This window comes from Phoenix dactylifera, chromosome 14, assembly GCF_051530095.1.
Source record: "Phoenix dactylifera cultivar Ajwa chromosome 14, Ajwa_hap1_PhDact_Kaust_v1.1, whole genome shotgun sequence".
In the NCBI taxonomy this organism is placed as follows: Eukaryota; Viridiplantae; Streptophyta; class Magnoliopsida; order Arecales; family Arecaceae; genus Phoenix; species Phoenix dactylifera.
Window position 1 is genome coordinate 9,368,846 of NC_143203.1, and position 20,790 is coordinate 9,389,635.

The 20,790-nt window shown below is 38.8% G+C and overlaps 1 protein-coding gene across 9 annotated transcripts in view; it reads left to right on the forward strand.

Annotated features, from left to right (window-relative positions):
* The window catches only part of LOC103723484 (ABC transporter C family member 2), an 85,641-nt gene that overhangs the window by 57,645 nt on the left and 7,206 nt on the right, over window positions 1-20,790 (forward strand). For 8 of the 9 annotated variants that reach the window (XM_089927342.1, XM_089927347.1, XM_089927348.1 and 5 more), the window contains 6 exons: window positions 9,634-10,025; window positions 11,904-12,084; window positions 12,238-12,561; window positions 13,646-14,402; window positions 15,236-15,357; window positions 16,174-16,419. In XM_089927342.1, coding sequence (XP_089783468.1) covers window positions 9,634-10,025; window positions 11,904-12,084; window positions 12,238-12,561; window positions 13,646-14,402; window positions 15,236-15,357; window positions 16,174-16,419 — 2,022 coding nt within the window. The remainder of the gene's footprint in view (window positions 1-9,633; window positions 10,026-11,903; window positions 12,085-12,237; window positions 12,562-13,645; window positions 14,403-15,235; window positions 15,358-16,173; window positions 16,420-20,790) is intronic. The other variant, XM_089927346.1, reaches the window with a different exon arrangement.

The window sequence follows — 20,790 nt, forward strand, 5'->3', positions numbered from 1 at the left end:
AGAAGTAGTCAAATTTTCAATGTTGCTTATCTGCTAGATGCAAGTTTCTACTCATCTAGTAGTCCCACCGCTACTAGATGATGTTGATATACTCCTAGGCATTCTTCGAATCTGCCTTTTTGATCTGATTTTGTTTTACCCGTCATATGATACAGAAAGCCCATTTGGGGGTATCTCTCACTGTCCCCAGCCTGAAGCACTTCATATAATAGCTTGATAGTCTTCACTATGTTTTCGTTCACTGCCAAAACATCTATCTCATCACCAAATTCTCCACATTTCTCTCCTTAATACTGGCCCTTACAAACATGCTCTCCTGGCACTCGACACTAACAAACTGGCCTCCTTTCCTTTCAAGGAGGCTATCAAGTGCAATGTAGTTAGTAGCAAATCGTGTCACACCTAGTCTCAAAATCTCTTCCTATAAACCTCCTCATCAGTGATAGGCTCTATGTGTGGTTATAAATAAATCTGATGATGGACTGGGTTGCCTCTATTGTCTACTGCATCCTACAAATCTTTCCAATCTTTATAAGCATGAGGTCGATACAATATGTAGCACATAGGGCCCAAAAAATATGGTTACCACTCCATCAAGATCTCCCTAATGGCCTTATATTGTAGTCCTTTATCAGTGATGATCTGCACGACATTCTCCTTTCCTACCTGATCAATCTCTCCCTATGGCATCATGCATTTGATCGGAAGCATCAGTTAAACTTCTGGAAAGTTGTATCATAATATGTTAAAAAGTTGATAATGCTCTGCCTAATTAGACCGGTCTAACCATCACACATCACCATCAATCTGTATGTGGACCACTTGTTTTGGTATGAGGCAATCCACTTTTGTAGCTCCTTGTTATTGTAAGAAGCTCACCGTAGATGTCTGTCAGTCCTGAAGAATTTATATTTAGATCGACAGCCTTTAGGGAGGAAATGATAGACTAATAGTATGTGTTGTCTCCTGCATTTGCTGGGATGTGGTTGAAGTGGAACTAGGATCTAATCATTCACCACATTTTTCTTCTTATCCTTCTTTAGCATAGTATCAATTCTCTATTGCTCCAGAACTCTGCAGAGGAAGACGTGGATCTAAATCATAAATGGTGGCTCCTGGTGGAATCTCTCTGGTGGACTTCTATATGCTGCCAAAAGTTTCCAGCATAGATGTAATATGGCCACGACTTCTACTGACGACCTCTGTAATTAAGGATATCTTTCTAAACTCTAGATTTGCCACGCTGGTCACAAAATCAGAGCCCAATTTGTAGTGTGAGGGCCCAAATCGAGTTCTATGCCTGGCCATCTTATCTTGTTGTTACTGATCATCCAGGCTTGTTTGAGTGGCAGCTTGAATCTGTGCCTTTTCATCATTTGAAGTGGACGTCTCCTCCGACTCCCTAGAGATAAGTAGGTGGCTCTATCGTTCGCTGCTCTGTAATCAGCAAAGTGCTTCATCAATTGTTGGATCTCCTATTGGCATTTTTTGGTATATGGATACATCGGGATAACCAACAGTCGGGTGCTACTTTAACCTGCTTACCCCTCTCTTGAACTTTGTGTTGCACTAGTTGCACCACCAGTGTTGTTGACCTGAGAGCATTTGTCTATGATCCCAAGCAATGATGCGCTGGGTTCTTTTTCTTCGATGGATCTATTTCTGCAAATTTATCAAGTACGTCGGTTTATTAATTATTTAAAAATACTAAAATTTTGTTGCAATAAAAATATTTCTACTTTAAAAAATACTTTTGACTTATCTAATATACAATTCTAATATTTTATATTTTTTATGTTATTTATTTATTTTAAATAATTTTTAAATTTAAAAATAATTTTAAATATCATAAATTTGAAAAAATATATTTTCTACTTCAGAAAATACTTCTATATTATGTAATACATAGTATTATTTTTTATAATTTTTAAACATAAAAAATAATTTTTAAACATAAATATTTTAGAAAATTAATTTGAGCTCAAGTTCATGTAGAATCCTACCGTGGATGCTACATATATTTTTTAATCCCATGTGCACGCATCAAAGGATACTTGTTTTTCAATTTTATTCAAATTTAGACCTAGGCCACTATGCGCATTATTGCATCCAAACTTGAATAAATGGATACTAAATTTAGGTTGAGAGTAGCATGCATGCTCCTAAACAAGCTTCTAATTTTAATTATTTTTAAATTTTATTTTATTTTTTTATTTTTTAATTCAAAAATATATTTTTTTAATTTAAAAATTATAGATTTAACGAAAAATAAGAATTTTCTCATTATGTAGATCATCTATCGATCCACAATATTTCATGAAATCATACCAAAATCGAAAATTTTGGCATGACCCCCTTATTTTGGATTTTTTTGGGCATTTTTTGATGTTGAAAAAAAGAGGGAAGAAATTAGGCAAGGGAGAGCTATCTTATTTTGTTTTCGGTTGGATTCTCCTTTAATCGTCGAACTCACGAAGTTTTTGGCAAAATGGGTCGATTTGAAAAAAAAAATAGAAGAATGGTTTGAGAAGGCTCGGTAAGCCTTTTCAGGTCTTTCTATCATTGAAATAGGGGGGTATGAACTAGTTCAAACTGGTGCGAACCGAGCAGTTTGCATCGGTTCGCTTTGAATTGTCACGATTTGAAGCGGTTCGGAAAGGTTTGGGGGGATTTCTCGAAAAATAGGGCCGAACCATCCTAGTTCTGCGTTGGTTTACTTCGGCATTGGGTGAACCGAGCGGTTCGGCATACCATGATTTTGTGCATCATGTAATATTCAACAACTATAAATTTTGCTTATCCCTACGTCTCTAATAACTTTTTCTATTATTTAATTAAATCCCCCATGCTATGCATGGATTACTAACTAGCTTTTTCATAATTTTAGACTTAAATTAGTATTTCATTAGAAAATATCTACAAATTTTATTTTAATTCAGAATAATGTAGAACCTTGCCAAGGATGCTAGATATATTTTTATCTTAGGTTATCGTCATTTAATTAATTATTTAAAAATAGTGAAATTTCACCATAATACAAAAATTAGTTTTCTACTTCACAAAATATGTCTGAATTATCTATACGTAATACTAATTTTTTATATTTTCATATTATTTAAATATTTTTAATATTTTAAAATAATTTATAAATATTAAACATTCATAAATTTATTTAACTTCAGATTGGTATAGAACTCTACAAGGGATGCTATATATATTTTTCTCAGCATGTGGGTATGTACAAAGACCAGTTATTTTTTAAAATTTTTTAGATTTGGTCCTATGCCTCTACATGATCACACCCAAACTTAAATAAATTGGTATCAAATTTTGACAGAGAGTAGCATGCGCACCTCTAAATATGCTATTAATTTTGTAGTAATCTAATGATCATTATCTTTTAATTAATTTTTAATTAAAAATATATTTAATTTAAAAATTTAGAGTTAATGAAAAGTTATCATTTTGGTGGTATTGAATAGATCATTTATGGATCTACAATATATCATAAAATCATGTCAAAACTTTGACATGATTTTTTTTTTCATTTTCTTGCTATTTTTCTGATGGACCACTGCAGGGGAAAGAGAGCAGGAAGAAGAGAGGGGGAAGAAGAAGAAAGGAGGCTAGAGTTTTTTTATTCAATCATTCAATGCTCTAATTCATGAGCGCGGTGGCCTTATATAGGCCTTACATCATGAGTTGACCAAATCAATCAATTAACAACTAACCAAACTTAGACCTTTCAATTAAATGACTAAGTCAATTAATTGATTATATACCAAAATTGATCCAATCACTTGACCCAATTACATTACTCAACAGCTAACCCAATTGACTTGTCTAATCAAAATAATTGACCAAATTGACTTGACTTAAGCAAAAGCAAAATGCAGAAAATAAAAAAAATTAAGCAGACTCAAATGGACCCAATCTAGGCCTGACTCAAATTGGCGGCTCAAGATCATCTCTGAGCCATAACGATGTCAATCTCTGGTGCGAATGCGTATAAGTGGCTCTGATGTTTCCATCAACTCCTTCCATATGGAAAAAACTCGATCCTGTCGAGTGTAGGTCTGGGCGGGTATCATATTGCTCCAAGAGATCAGAGTCAAGGCGCTGTAACTCGGCTCTAGAAACCCACGTCACGTCAGACTCTGGTCATCCTTTCCACCGAACAAGGTGTTGGTAACTGCCGTTCCTGGTTGACATAACCTGCTCATCTAATATATGTTCTCTTTGTTCTCTACGTGCATGAAATTTGGAAAGTGGTGGCTCAACAGCAGGTAATGGGTCAGAGTGATCAACAAGGACAGGTGGGTCAACAAAAGGGTCAGAAGGAATAATTGCTGTTTTTTTGTATGGGATTAAATTTTCAATATTAAATGTTGCACTAATCTCATAGTTCACAGGAAGATCCCCAACATAAGCATTCGAACTGATTTTCTTTAGGACTTTGAACGGTTCCGCACTACGAGTTCGCAACTTTTTGAATGTTCTCGAAGGAAGTCGTTCAGGTCTAATCCTCACTATGACATAATCTCCTGCATTCAACTCTTTATAACATCTGTGCAAATCAGCAAGAGACTTATATTTTAAGTTATTTGAGTGAATGCGTTTGCTGATTTTCTGATGTAATGAATGCAGGTGTGATGCGAATGATTGTGCAGACTCAGAGACTTTATATTGATGAGACATGGGAATCAGGTTTATGGACTGCCTAGGTTTATAACCATTCACCACTTCGAAGGGACTCATGCTTAAGGACCTATTGACCGAACTATTATATGCAAACTCAACTGACGGTAACACTAAATTCCAAGTCCTAGCATGTTCACCTACCAGACAGTTTAAAAGATTTTCTAGACTATGGTTAACTTCTGTCGGGCTGTCAGTTTGCGGATGATAGGCAGAAGAAAATTTCAATTTGGTGCCCATCATGTGCTAAAGGGTCTTCCAAAAGTAACTCATGAATTTAACATTCTTATCGGACACAATATATTTTGGGAGGCCATGGAGTCTAACGACCTCGTATTCACAATCCTAGAAGCATCAAAAGTTTTTACTATATTTATGAAAGGAAGGTAAGGGTGAGTCTGTGAGAAGACATGGGAGGCCTTCTTAGCCTCCTACTCTATTATTAAACCCAGGAGGCAAGTGGCATTTTTGGGCAAAACCAGGCCGAACTAAGACGTACTGTCTTGTTTGCCTTAGTAGTGCTTGGAACTACCCGGTTCGGAGCTGTTTGAGCCATGGTATGCTGTACCGATCGATACAGGTCGGTACCGGGCGTACCGTACCCGTACCGATGGATACCGATATCGGTACGCCAGTGTCGGTACGCCCGACGTACCGCATACCGTACCGTACCGACATTCGGTACGCTTATGCTAGTGCGGCACCGGTACGGGGTTCGGTAGCGGTACGGCGAACCTTGGTTTGAGCCTTGTTTCGAACCAAAAGGGGGAACCATCCCAGTTCCCCCTTGACATGGTTTTGTATGCTCTGAATTGGGTAGTTTAGGGCGGCACGTACGGCGTATTAGGTCTTTTCCTATGTGACTTTCAGTCTACCTCCACCTCTCTTTTCTTACTACTAAATCACCTTCAGTGAGTCCCTCTACAATAATAAATCATGGAATATGTAACAAAGATATAAGACTATGCACATCTTCATGTAGTATTTCTTCAGAACTAAGTCTTTTATTTTGTTAAGTAGTGTTTAACTCAGAAATATTTGCCTCTCACCTTATTCTGACCTTGAATGTGTCACTTTTTTATGAAAAGTTGATTTCAGAAATTATCTTCATGCCTACAACACGTCCCAGATACCAGTAGGAGATCTGAAAAACAGGCATGCACACACATGTAGACAAACATATGTTTGGTGTTTATAAGCCAGACACAAGGTGCCTCTTACACATGCATGTGTGCACTTGTATAGCATACATATACTGTTGCAATAAATGATATCATAAAATTTGACATGGCGATGTTGCTAGAACAAGAATTCCTAGCATTCCTATTTTCTGTTCCTATCGAGTTCAAGTAAACTAGCATTTTGATAGTCCCTAGACATGTTCCCTAAATCACACAAAGCTCTAGAAAAATCAACATCACCTATAGTACAAGGAATAGAAAAACTCCCTGGATCTCTTAGCTTTGGTGGAAGCTTATTCTGAATAATGGCACTGCATTCCTCCGTCAAGGCAATGGTCTCGAAATCTTCCAATTTTCTCTTTTTAGACATGATCTCCTTTAAAAATTTTGTATATGCAGGAATTTGTGCTAAGGCGTCTGCTAAAGGAATATTAATGTGAAGCTGCCTAAACACTTTCAAAAATTTCTCAAACTATTGATCAATTTTATTCTGCTTAAGCCTTTGAGGAAAAGGAATGGGAGGAACATAAGGTTCGACTGGTGGTAGTGGGGATGGTGTCTTGGCTAGGTCCTCAATTTCTTTTCCGACCTTCTTGCTCACCTCTTCATAGTCTACTTCATCACCAACTACAGTCTCACCACTTACCTGACCAAGTTGCTTACCACTTCTCAAGGTGACTGCCTTGCAATGCTCCTTCGGATTGACCTCTGTCTTACTAGGCAAATCACCCTGCCCACGAGAATTGATGGAATTGGCTAACTGCCCCAATTGCATCTCCACATTTTTATTGGAACTCGCCAACTGGTCAACCTTTGCTTCCGGTCTCTCAAATCTCTCTGAACTGGCATTGGCTAACTTCTCAATAGCTATCTCCTAAGATTGCTTACTTTCTGGTTGGGATGGTCTTGGTTGGAAACCTGGAGGATGGAGAGGTCTAGAACTGCTACCTTGGTTACCTTGATCTTTCCATGAAAAGTTGGGATGATTCCTCCAGCCTGGGTTGTATGTGTTGGAATAAGGGTTGTTCTGCTGCTGTTGCCTGTTATAATTAGACACAAATTGAACCTGCATATAATCAGAACTCATGTGAGCTCCTCCACAGCAATCACAACTCAATACAGGACTAGAAACAGAATTCACATTATCCAGGTTACCGAACATTTTTACCAGAGAATCAACCTTGGCATTCAACATGTTTATGCCATCTACATCATACATACCTGGAAAAAAAGTCGGAGTCGAATAGCATCGTCACTAACTCCATTCATCTTGATTATATTACAAATCTCCAAGAAATTGGCAAGGTGTGCATGTGGATCCTCAGCAGGTCCTCCACCAAACAGCTCCTGCTGCACCATCTGGATGAGACCGGGCTTAATCTCAAAATTATTAGCATTGACTGTAGGTTTCACAATACTGGTTTGAGCACCATTGACATTCAGCACGGCATAGTCACTCAACAACCTTTTATTCTGGTTATCTTGGTTATCTGCCATGGCTACTGCTTGTTTTTGCTTTAGCTCTAATCTTTGTTGTTTCCATAATGCTCGTAGGGTTCTTTCAATTTCTGGATCAAAAGGCTCAATTAGCTCACAGTTTCGTGGCATATACTAAATATAGAAAACGTAAATTAACAAAAAGAACAAAACAGTCTAAATTAATGCAGAAAATTATTTGTATTGATATTAAAAACAATCCTCCCCGGCAGTGGCGCCAAAAAATTTGATAGTCCCTATACTCTACCACAAGTACATGGGTCGTGACAAGTAGAACAGGGTAAAAAGAGTATCATTTCCACAAGGAGGTGATTCAAGTACCAATTTATAAATTTTCTATATTATTTAGACGACCCCAAATTGATGTGACTGACTGCAATTTCTTAACCTGAAAAATCAAATATGAAAGGTTCCTAGGGCTTGGATTTCATCAATTGAATTCTTTCAATGAATTTAAATCTGATTGTTAATATTGTACTAATTACAATGACCGAATCCCTTTTTTTTATGTGATATCCTCTTTCAAGGCATAACATCTATATCTATATTAATCCTATGTCTACTTTCGTGATCATAGAAATTAATATAAATTCATTATGATCTGTGAAATTCTTGAATGTAGGTCACAAGGGTGTGTATTTATTTCTAAACTACACCGCCAATGTTTGATAAATTCACCAACTAATATTGAACTTTAACTTTCGTTATTTCATTCAACATCTTAAGCATGCAATTCATGGCCAGTAAATTGCAAGAATGAAAACCGAAATCATCAAATTGCAATTAACAAAAGATATTCAATACAACCATACTCAATTCATGTCAAAAATTCAATGACTACGTCCTAGCCCTAGGATAAGAAAACTAGCAAATCATAACTAAAATTTGCATTCAACATCCTTAATAACAATTCAGCAAATAAAAAAAAATATTAGAGAAAGGAAAAAAACTCTGTATTTGCAAAAATCCTCCGTTCCGTTCTTTCTCCCAGAATTTCAGCTTTTTCTTCCTAGAATTCCTGGCTTTTCTTCCTCTCGGAATTCCAGATTCTCTGAGTTTTTTCTTCCTTATCTCCTTCCATTCCCGTCGTATCTGCTGGTCTTCCGCTTCTCCCAACCGATTCTCCTTTTTTTTGAATTTTGAAATAGATTTCCCCCATATCTGTTGGCTGAAATCCAGAATTCTAGGCTGATTTTATGACTCGACTTCCAGCTAGATTTAGACACCAAAACGATAAAATCTGGAGTCGGACCCTTCATGAAAGTTTTAGATCTAGTTTTCAGCTTTCCAATGCACCTGGGTTTGCTTTATTCTGACTTATAGAACTCCAAATACAAGCTGAAAACCGAAACAGGGTCTGGGCTGCAGTAAAATTCTGGACAGATTCGGACTTCTCCGTTTCAGCTACGTTTTGGACTTCAAAACGGCAGAACTTGGTTTTGTGATCTTCATAAAAGTTTTAGGTCTACGTCTTATCTTTCCAGCAAGCCAAATAACAGATGAAACGGAGATCTGTAGCTCCAGTTAGAACCCAAAAACCGAACAGTGTTCTGGGTTGAGTAGACCAGCCCAATTTCAACTGAATTCAATAATTAAACACCTGCAAAATACCAAGAATTTTCAAGAATTAAATAAAAGTAAAAGACACCTAAATTCTAGACAAATAAGCTAAGAACATACAAAACACTTTAAAATAAAACAATTAAGACTAAGAAAATATGTGAAATAAATTCCCACATCACATTTACAATTTCTGTGATCACCGTCTTCTTGCGGATCCAGATCAGTTAAATTCATTATATTGGATCCTGTGAATTATGGCTGGTGGTATGTGTAAAGAGACTACATTTTCATATCAAGTATGAAATAACTTGTTCATGGAGCGCAGAAATGAAGATCACCTTTATCTTACATTAAAATAAAAGTAGAACAGAAAGTTCCTGCAGTATTTCAATGAACATGGATTCTGAAGTCTGAATCCTCTTTCCTCATCACTTATTGGCATATAAACCTGCTTACAAGGTTTGAAGAACTAACCACACTGTGGTATGGTATTCTGTATTAAGGCGACCCAAGGTACTTTCCTTGTGCAGTACCCAAGTACATTGACAAACCATGAGTCCATTTAGTGGCATACTACAGTACTGGTGCTCCCCTGTGCTGCAGTATTTCAAACTTGCTTGCTTGCTTAGAAGTTCAGCACTAGGGTTTCATTTGCTTTATTTTGATCTGCATGTTTTTCCTATTTTTTGTCCAGGTATTTGATAATTGTTTCAAGGATCAACTGAAAAATAAGACCAGGGTGCTTGTTACCAACCAACTACATTTTCTGAGAAATGTGGACAGGATTATCCTGCTTCATGAAGGCATGGTGAAAGAGGAGGGTACCTATGAAGAACTTAGTAGCAATGGAGTACTCTTTCAACAATTAATGGAAAATGCTGGGACAATGGAGGAACCGACAGAAGAGAAACAAGGTGAAGACCTTGGTCAAGAGACTTTAAAATATGCTGAATATGGCAAGGTCATAAAGAAAGAGAATGGCTTGTTGAAGAGTGAGAAAAAATCAAAACTAAAAGAAGGAAAGTCTGTTCTTATCAAACACGAGGAACGTGAAACAGGTGTTGTCAGCTTGAAGGTACTTGCAAGGTAAAACTTTTCCTACTACCTAGAAAGGTTAGAATTCAAGTGTAAAAATTCTAATTGGCTTTTCTTCTAGTTGAATGAGTTCATAACAACATTTTTATTCTACTATTAAACCAAAACTCTGGTCTGTTATGCGATTATTCATCTCCATATCTCCACCCTGCTTTAAGTATTTTCATATTTATAAGACATATTTACACATAATCCAGTTCTTACTCTTAATAGGAAACAAGAGAGGTGCACATCTGATAACTAGCTGTCTTGATATCAAATAATATGCGTAGCAAAATTAATTTATCTGATTGGAAGATCACAGCTATCCCTACCCCTCTCACATGCATTCTGTACGCTGAGGATTCTATGAGAATAATCATGTGCATACCATGTGCTGGAATTTTCTATTGAATCATTGAAGCTTTAGATCTTGAAGCCTGGCTTCAGTTGGTTATTTGACTTCTTAAGTTAATTTAACTGTGTTGTCTTGGAACATCTTGTAGAAATTCTAGTATACATCCTTGGACAGATGAACCCCCCTTCCATTTTCTATGTTTTAAAAAGGTTTATCTTGATTTACTTGCAAGATTTTGGCATTGACTAAGTCATCATGTTGGTATTGCTTGTTGAGGTTAGAGGTGTGGATCCAGACCAAGTTATATTTGCCTATGGAACATCCTATTTGATCATCAATGCTGTTAGCATTTATGTGCTGGTACACTCTACTCATGTGCATGCTCACCAATCCCACTCCATTAACTATCCACCTGCCCAATTAATGCAAGCCAGGAATTGCTGGCAAAGCTAGGAGGGTTGACATTAAGTTGACATCCGATCATAGTTTCTTGCTCTAAACTATAGGAGTCTTTGCTGGAGTTATGCTCTGCAGCTGATCTCAACCTGATGTGTTTAGGTTTTGCTGTTGCTGTTAATGTCACCATATTTTGTAAATTTTAGTTTATTAAACTTCTTGTTAATTTAGGAACTAAGGGGCCATTTGGGATCACTTTCATTTTTCTTATTTTTCAGAAATAGAAAATAAAAATTTTATTTTTGTTTATTTCTAAATTTTTGAAAATATAAACATGTTTGATATAGTCAATTATTTTTTAAAGCATAATATGATAATGGCTGCTAAGGTGGTAATAGTTGTGGCAGAGACAATGGAGGTCGTAGTGGTGATGGCGGCGGTGGTGTTGGGGGCATTTATGATGTGGTGATGATGGGGATGATGGTGGTGTTAGTGCGGTAGAGGTCGTGGTGGCGACGGTGTGTTGGTGGTGTGGGATGGCAGTGATGGTGGAGATGATAGTGGTGATGGTGGTAATGGTGGTGGTGGTGGAGACAGCAATGGTGATAGTGGCGGCGATGGTGGCGACTGGGTGATGGTAAAATATATGAGTTTCTTATTTTTGTACATAATGAAAGCAAGATTTGCATACTTTCATTTTTTCTAGAAATAATGAAATTGACTTTTAAAAAATAGAAAATAAAAAATATAGAACCAAACATGCTTTTTTTTCTCTTTTTTTGTGATCTTGTTTTTGTAAATGAAAAATAAGAGATAAAAGCGATGCCAAATAGGCTCTAAATTCTAAATTTTCTGAAAATGTTGTTACCTGGATTATTCTTGGGAATGTGGAATTGTTTCAAATTGTTAGCAACATATTTTAAAAGATATGTAATTTATAAACACTACCATTGAATTCATTGGAGACACTATTTTTGGCCAGAAATAGTTATAATAATCAGGGAACTATTCTACACCAGAAAACTTGCATATGTTGATCATGCTTTATATTGTTGATTTCTTTGCTTTGTCACTTTAAGTTATATGTGGTTGATGTTGTTATGTGAGATTATTCACTTGATATTGCTTTTTTCCAGATACAAAAATGCATTGGGCGGACTCTGGGTGGTTATCATACTCTTTTCTTGCTATACCTTGACTGAAGTTCTCCGGGTTTCAAGTAGCACATGGTTGAGTGTTTGGACGGATCAAAGCTCCCTGAAGAGCCACGGACCTGGTTTTTATGTTCTGATATATGCACTTATATCTTTTGGGCAGGTATTTATGCGAGTTGTTAAAGTCATACCATATTGTTCTAAATTCTTGTGATGAGAATTGTCAACAGTTTCAGATAGGATTCAGGTTCAGCAGTATATAAAAGCTTCCTAGTTATTGCTCTGAATAAAATTTCATGTTCTGACATTTTTTTAGGTACTGGTGACGCTAACAAACTCTTACTGGTTGATCATCTCAAGTCTCTATGCTGCCAAGAGGCTACATAATGACATGCTTCACTCTATATTAAGAGCTCCAATGGTTTTCTTTCACACCAATCCACTTGGACGGATCATCAATAGGTTTGCAAAAGATTTAGGTGATATCGATCGCAATGTTGCTGTCTATGTAAATATGTTTATGGGACAGTTCTCGCAGCTCTGTTCAACATTTGTTCTCATAGGCATTGTGAGCTCCTTATCTCTCTGGGCCATAATGCCACTCCTGATCTTGTTTTATGCAGCCTATTTATACTATCAGGTACAGTATTTCATTTCAACTTGAAGTGTCATGTTTCTTTGTTTGTTAATTTATGGTATTAAACATGCAATACTATTGGTTTTATTGCTAATTTATTAAAGATATGCATTTTCTTTTGCCAACATATACAATGGTTCTAAGATTAATGTGCTTGGTCATTATTTCATGATATGTTTGTCACTGATTGCTAAATGCCTGATAAATTAGGATCTATCAGATTCATTGATTTTGTAACACCAAGCATACTCGGTTAATAGAGTTAAGAAATGCTTTTCTGAACTCGATCTGGGGACTTGTGATGCCTTGCACATATCACATCTTTTGATATACAAAGCATGGGGAACACTTTACAGATAAACTAATAATTGCAATTTTACACTAATGTAATCTAATGTTCAGCTGCGTTTCTGAATCCTAGATGGCCAATTTTTCATATGAATTATGGAATCTTAGTCTGAGAAGTTTGTTAAATTTTCATTCAGACATGTACCAGCTGCTTTTTCTTCTGTTTCAGTCCTCTTTTCTGATCCTTCCAGAAATATGAGAGCGCCTTGTGGGGTTCTCTAATATTTAGTGCATGTTACCCTGGACTGAATTTAATCTGTCCTCTTCTTTTTCTGATCCTTACCGAACTATGCGAGTGCCTTGTGAGGTTCTCATCTAACATTTAATGCATGTTACCATGGAACTCACTTAACTTTCCATTTTTTTATCCTCTGTAGGTGCAGATTCTAAGTTCTCTCTGTTCTACTGATTATTAATGCTATGTGATGGTTGATTTTACGTCCAATCAGCATGGTATCTACAGTCCTTCCATTCTAATATATTGGTTTATATATTCTCGTCATTCTCTGTATAATGGTTTACATCATGACAGTTTGAAAAGCCATCTCCAAATTGTAATAGAGCTACATGCACATAGGATAGGTGTATTACATACTGACTACTTTGACATCTCATGTAAATGATTAATCACCAGACATAGCAAATTGGTCAATTGTTACATAGTTGCAGATTACGTAGTTTCTAGCAGTTGACTGTGGTTGTGGTGTTTGAACTTCTGTTATTGATATTGCTTTTGCAGAGTACTGCCCGTGAAGCTAAGCGTTTGGATTCCATAACTAGATCTCCTGTCTATGCCCAATTTGGAGAAGCATTGAATGGTCTGTCAACTATCCGTGCATATAAAGCATATGATAGAATAGCCAACATTAATGGTAAATCAATGGACAACAATGTTAGATTTACACTTGTAAATATTGGTGCAAATCGGTGGCTTGCTATTCGTTTAGAGACATTGGGAGGCATAATGATCTGGTTTACAGCAACTTTTGCTGTTTTGCAAAACCAACGTTCAGAAAATCAGAAGGCTTTTGCATCAACGATGGGTCTGCTCCTTACTTATGCTTTAAATATTACCAACCTATTGACTGCTGTCCTGCGACTTGCAAGTCTTGCTGAAAATAGTTTAAATGCTGTTGAGCGAGTTGGGACATATATAGATTTGCCTTCTGAGGCTCCTACTATTATTGAAAACAATAGACCACCATCAGGTTGGCCATCATCAGGAGCTATAAAATTTCAAGATGTTGTTCTTAGGTACCGGCCAGAACTTCCTCCTGTCCTTCATGGCATATCATTCACAATTGAAGCAAGTGAAAAGGTTGGAATAGTTGGGAGGACTGGGGCTGGAAAATCTAGCATGCTTAATGCTTTATTTCGGATGGTGGAGCTGGAAAGAGGAAAAATATTTATTGATGATTATGATGTTTCAAAATTTGGTCTTTGGGATTTGCGTAATGCCCTCGGGATAATACCACAAGTGCCTGTTCTATTTTCAGGTATGTTATTTCCATTACCCATAAAGAACACTTAATAACAGACAAATAACAATTCTTGTTACCATGGTGTAATTTGAAAGTTTTTGAACTCCTATATTTCATACAGCAAGAACCAAAGCATGACTGTCTTATCTAACTAGGTATACCTTTCTCTTTGGGAGGCTTTTAGTTATGCATTTATTTCTTGGATAGAACATCCAGTTTGCAACACTCTATTTGCATATTTAGTAGGAAGAATTCTTGATGATCTTGTTAGATTAATAATGATACCTTGTTTCTTCTGAATATCACAAATATGCTAGGTCATTTGATTTATCTTCATGTTGTAATATTTATCACTATAAATTCTAAGATGCTAGCAAAGTTAGAGTAAGGCTGGTGAGTTCTTCGAAGAAGGTTTTGTTATCTATATATTTGGATGAGTAAAATGTTTTTTCCCCTTTTAAAGAAAGATTGCTGAAATGTTAATACGACAGATTAGTTTGGTTTTTTGATGTTGCAACCATGTTTACTTAAATAATGTAATGATTTTAGTTTCTGGATATGATTGGGTATTTCGATCATCAGTCACTATGAAAAAGCATAAGATAGCTGTTTATATCAACCTAAAAGAAGTACAATTTTGTATAACCATCTGCAGTAATGGGTAAACTGCTGTTGATGATCCTGCAGATTCTAAAGCTTCCTGTGACCTATAGTTTGTTGAACAGATGTAAAATTAACCCATTTTCCAAAGAACAAATTGGGAGGATTGATTTCCATCAATGATTCTTGCTATGTTCTTTACGCCCTCCTTTTCAAATTTTGACTATCTTTCCCATATATGTGTCAAGGAACTGTGCGATTTAATCTGGACCCCTTCAGTGAGCACAGTGATGCAGATCTTTGGGAGGCCTTGGAGAGAGCACATTTAAAAGATGTCATCCGGAGGAATGCTTTGGGGCTTGATGCTGAGGTATTCATATGCCTGCATCCTTTTTTCAGCAGTCTTTCTTCTGGTAGAATAAGATGCATTTGTAATGGCTTCATGGTCCCTCTCTTTTTTCTTTCCTTGTTTTCTGTTTAAGACTTATGGTCAGTGACCAGTTGCAGCAAAATAGTGGAAGAACTCAGAATCATTTTTAACATAATGGAGCTTAGGCTTCATATTTTGTATATTATCTTTTCAGCATGGATAGGCACGTTTGTGTGGCACTAATATTGCAATTTTTTGTTGATTTGACGCTTAATTGTGTTTAATTACAACAACAGCAAAAAAAAGAAAATAAAGCTTTCAATTGTTCACAAGGCTATTTGTTCTACCTGTATGACAATATATTATCACAAATCAAAATGTATAGTGTCTGTAGTGATAGTTGTTATACCTTCATCTCCCATACCATGTAGTATAGTCATTTGATGAAGTTGTGGGATCATGAAGTAAAATGTTTACTTTTACAATATAAGAACAAGATACAATATCTAATGATTTCGGAACATTATGGGTTAAAACATCAATATTTGAATTGTGTTATTGTAATTTGTATTATTGGAGCCTGTCAAACACTAAAAAAATGTGGAAAGCATTCATTTGCTAACAATACCATTTTCTTTTTTGTCAGTGTGTAAGTAATTAGGCTCTTTGTGAAGTCTATTAGTTGTAATCAATTATATCTTTAAAGGTAAATTGGCATGCTTAATACACAATGATAGAAATAATTTAGTTTCTTATTTGTTCATCAAATTAATCATATACAAGGTAGTGACTTATTCAAACTTGCAATTTCCGAAGGTTTCTGAGGCTGGGGAAAATTTTAGTGTTGGTCAAAGACAACTGCTAAGTCTTGCTCGTGCATTGCTGCGGAGATCAAAAATTCTTGTTCTTGATGAAGCAACTGCAGCTGTAGATGTTAGAACTGATGCTCTTATCCAAAAAACAATCAGAGAAGAATTCAAATCTTGTACAATGCTCATTATAGCCCACCGTTTGAATACAATCATTGATTGTGACCGTCTTCTTCTCCTTAGTTCTGGTCAGGTAATCCTTAAATCTACAAGTTGTTGCTTTGCAATCATTTTACTTGGATGGTATGTCCACATGCAAGTTCTCTCTCTCTCTCTCTCTCTCTCTCTCTGACTGGCAGATTAGTCGCATATATTTATAACTTTGTCTTATGTGTGTGGGCCAATTTAACATTCTTTTAAGGCATCTTCTACTATGTATTGATCACCTATGGTCCTTGTTTAGGACTCCAAAATTGACTTCGAAATTTTTTCTGGAATATTCTGTAGCTTCTACATAAACTTAGACTTGGACACTTTGATAGACTAGGATTTTTGGACATTTATTTTTGGCAAACTGTTTAATTGATGTAGTAATATAGGCACCTCATGCTTAGGAAAGGCTAAGTCTAAGCCATGTGGGGGATAAATAAGGATATGCATTATTGTTTTATTCTGAATATATTAACCATAACCACCAGATAAATCCCAACATTTTGAGGTTGACTATGTACATTATTCTTCACCATTTATTCCAGGTGCATATCCTTTAACATTGTCAAGTTTTCCAAACCCTTGTTCATTCATATGAGGCTCTTTCTTCCCACTTCTTTTAATCCTTAAAACTTTTCCACGTTGTTCTCCTAATGAGGCTGTCTTTCATCATTGCACATGCACGTACCATCTCAGACAGTACAAACCAGTTAATTATCAATGAGTGCAACTCTTATCCTTTCTCTAATGTACTTGACTTTAACACTATAAGTTGTGGTTTACTTATCGGACACGCAAATCTATGTTGTAGTATCTGATGTTTGTCTAGCATGTACCATGTTGTATTGTGCCATCAGAATGTTTGTATGATACTATATACTGATGGGGACATCAGCTAGGCCACCAGTTTATTTGCATGTTTATTTTATTATTTTATCTCTGGGTTATTTGCATTTTAGGGTTCATTTGTGTATTTTGGGTTTATTGGAAATTATTTTGTGTAAGGGGGTTTTATTTTAATTGTTCTTATTTGGGCCCTATTTATAGGGGACTTTTATGTTGATTAGGGTTAATGAAGTGATTTGGAATTTTCTTCCCCCTACGTTCTTTCTTCTTTTTTTTCTCCTCTCCTCTATTCTTCCTGCGTCTCTACAACCTCTTCTTCCTTCTCCTTCTCTTGTTCTTCCTTCTCCTCTTTCCCTGCACTGGTGCTGCATCAACTTGGTATCAGAGCAAGACTGGCTTTGCCCCTGCTGCCAAGGCCACGATCCAGCTCTTTCCCTTCTCTGTCACTCTCGGTTTTCAACAGATTAAAAAAAAGGGGAAACCTTGCGGCTGCTTTCCTCCTTCCACCCGTCACCGCGCCCGAGGCCACCATTGCCACCACTAGGTGCCGCCAACAGCGCCGAACCCCGTCGGTCGCCCACGCCGCCGGTATCAAGCCCCACGAGAGCGCCGCCGTCCCGAGTGTATTGCGTCCGCTACCAACCGTCGGCGTCGGGTCCATAGAGGGGACCGTCGCCGATCTTCGCTGCAGGCCACGAAGCCGTGGCCATGATCTTGTCGCCGCCGCCGCAGGTCGTGGAGCCGCCGTCGTGATCCCTGCCCCGGGCCCGCAGCCGCCGCCGCCGCCACGAAGATCGGCGTCCTCCCGAACCGTTGGGAGGTTGAAGGAAGCTCTAACGGGTAAGTACCGAGCCCGTTAACCCGCAACCCATTAGCCCGGTTCCACAAAAAAAAAAAAACTGTAGGTTCACGTGACCCGCACGTGTCCCAAAAAAAAAAAAAACTTACCTCTGTTCTGCCGAGAGGAAACCCAAAGGGTTTCCGCCGCCACCATCGCCATCGTCTTCGCCGTCGTCACCACGATCTGTAGCTGGCGTCCGCCGCCGCTGCTGGCGTCCGCCGCCGCTGCTGGCGCCCGCCGCCGCTGCCGTCGTCGTCGCCTTGCCGTCGCTGCCCTTGTCGAAGCCGTCGCAGCCAAGCCGCCACCATCTTCTTCCCCGTTTCTGAATTGACAGCGTCCGCCGTGCCGCCTGCGCTGCTACGCCGTCGCCGAGTCCGTGGTGCCCCTTCGTCTCCCCGCGGTGCCGCTTCACCTCCTTCTGTGGCCGCCATCGTCCCGCCACCCACCACCCGAGCTCCGACGTCTTTTCGCCAGCAGTCCGCCCCCCCATCTCCCTTCCGCCGCACACCGCGCCACCCGAGCACCCCGCCACCTCTCCTCCCCTTTGCCTCCGCCGAGCTCCGACGTCTCTTCGCCGGCAGCCCGCCCTCCCCCCCTCTTTCCCCTACCATCGGCCTCAACCGTCACCAAATCGGCTTCCCCCTCCGTCTCACTAAGCTGCCAGCCCCAACCCACTTCGCCCCACCCCTGTGTTCGCACTCACCCAATCCCACCGACCCACACGCCCCCGTATTTACTTCCCTGGGGCCCAGGTGTCGGGCCCGCGCTAGCTTCCTCTTTATAGGCCCCGAACCAGCAGCCCGCAACCCGCAAGTTTTGGATCCGCCCCGGCTGCCTCCCCAGTCCCCACAGGTACAACCAGCAGGGGCTACGCCAAACCGAGATCAGATTACTTTCTCCCTTCTCTCCTCCATTTGTCAAGCCCAGCAGACTCGCAGAGGCACTGTGAAAAGATCCAAGTAGACGCCAACTGAAAGGGTCCATCAGCTGCAACCACACTTCTGATCATCGCCCATGAGCACACGATTTTGGTCGACTACTTCACGACAGATGATAGGTTTCTACTTTTCTGGCTTGTTTATCTAATTATGTTCTAATTCTTTTGCATGACAGTCCCATTTTGAAACTTATTTTATTGTCAAACTGCAAAACCTAGAACATTTACCACCACACCCGTCCTACCCACCATTTAAATCTAAATATTAAATTAGTACACCTTAGCGACAGGACAGTTCTCAACATCCATAGATCAGATAACTTTCGGATTTTGAGCGACCGTAACACGTATTTGCAACCGAATTTCTTATAGTGACTAATTTTCTACCTTAATTCTGAAATAACCAAAGTACAAATCAGTAGTATTTAATTTTAAGTTATTTTTGTAAAAAATTGCTGATTTCCGAATCATAGTAGATTGTATTAGTAGGTTGTCCTACATTGCATTTGGTAAGTTAGGATTCATTAGTAGCATTGCATATCATATCAACTAGAGTAGTCCCTGCATGCCAACCCGTAGTGGTAGAGAGTACCTTCTCACTGAGTCTCAGACCCCTTTACCCACCATGGACCCCAGAGTTCTACAAGATATTTTGGACCAATTAGCTGCATTACGAGTTGACCGAGACGAATTCAAACGAGAGATCCATGCTCTAGTGCAACATCCTAGGAATCCTGAACCGTCAACCCCAATCGCAGCTTATCCCGAGCTTGGTTTGGCCACACCACCTGTAGCTTTTTCCCATCCCCCTAGGAACCAACTTCCTCCTGATCACCAGCGCGATCTTGACGAGCGACTACTTCGTACTGTACGAGTAGATGCCCCCACATTTGCTGGTCAATTAAGGCCGAGCGTGTACCTTGATTGGAGAGCAGCCATGGATAATTATTTTGAGTGGTACGACATGATTGATGATAGAAAAGTACGGTTTGCTAAAATGAAGCTTATTGGGCAAGCTCACTGGTACTAGCATAACGTTGAACATATGCGTGAGACCCAAAGGCTTCCTCGTATCACCACCTGGGAGGATATGAAAGAAAAACTGAATGAGAAGTATCTGTCATTCTCTTACCGACGTCTTATGGATAGGTGGCAGAAACTAACTCAAGGGACTTCAACCGTTGCCGATTACATTGCACGATTTGAGGAGTTTCACATGAGGTGCGGTGTAATCGAAGAGGAGACTATTACTCTCTCTAGGTTTCGGGCAGGACTCCGCGAGGAGATCCAGAAAGAACTAATCCTCCGAGAGATTACTACTCTTGGCCAAGCATACCAGTTGGCGCAAGATGTAGATAGTTTCTTACAAGCCCCTGTAGTGAGGCGTACCGACCCTCGACCCATGGCCCCAGGAGCTCGACCTAATCAAAACTACCTCCCACAACCCAGGCAGCTTCCCAATCCTTCTAACCAGCCCGGCCCTAGCCTAGCATCGATTCGAACATCCCCGAAACCTGTCCAGAACTCTTCAAATGATAAAGAAAAGGGCATACTAGGTCCCAATCCTCGTTCTAGAAGCCAAAACCAATGTTTCAGGTGCCAAAAGTTTGGCCATATCGCGTCCCAATGTAATGCCAAGACCTATCTAATGACTGAACTTGAAGTAGGAACCCAGAAGACTGAATATGTTGAAGAAGTCTATGAACCAAACATCGAGGATTTTGTAGAAGACTTTGGAGACGAACAGCCCGGGTTAGAGTTTATCCAGTCTAAACCCCAAAATGAGCCCA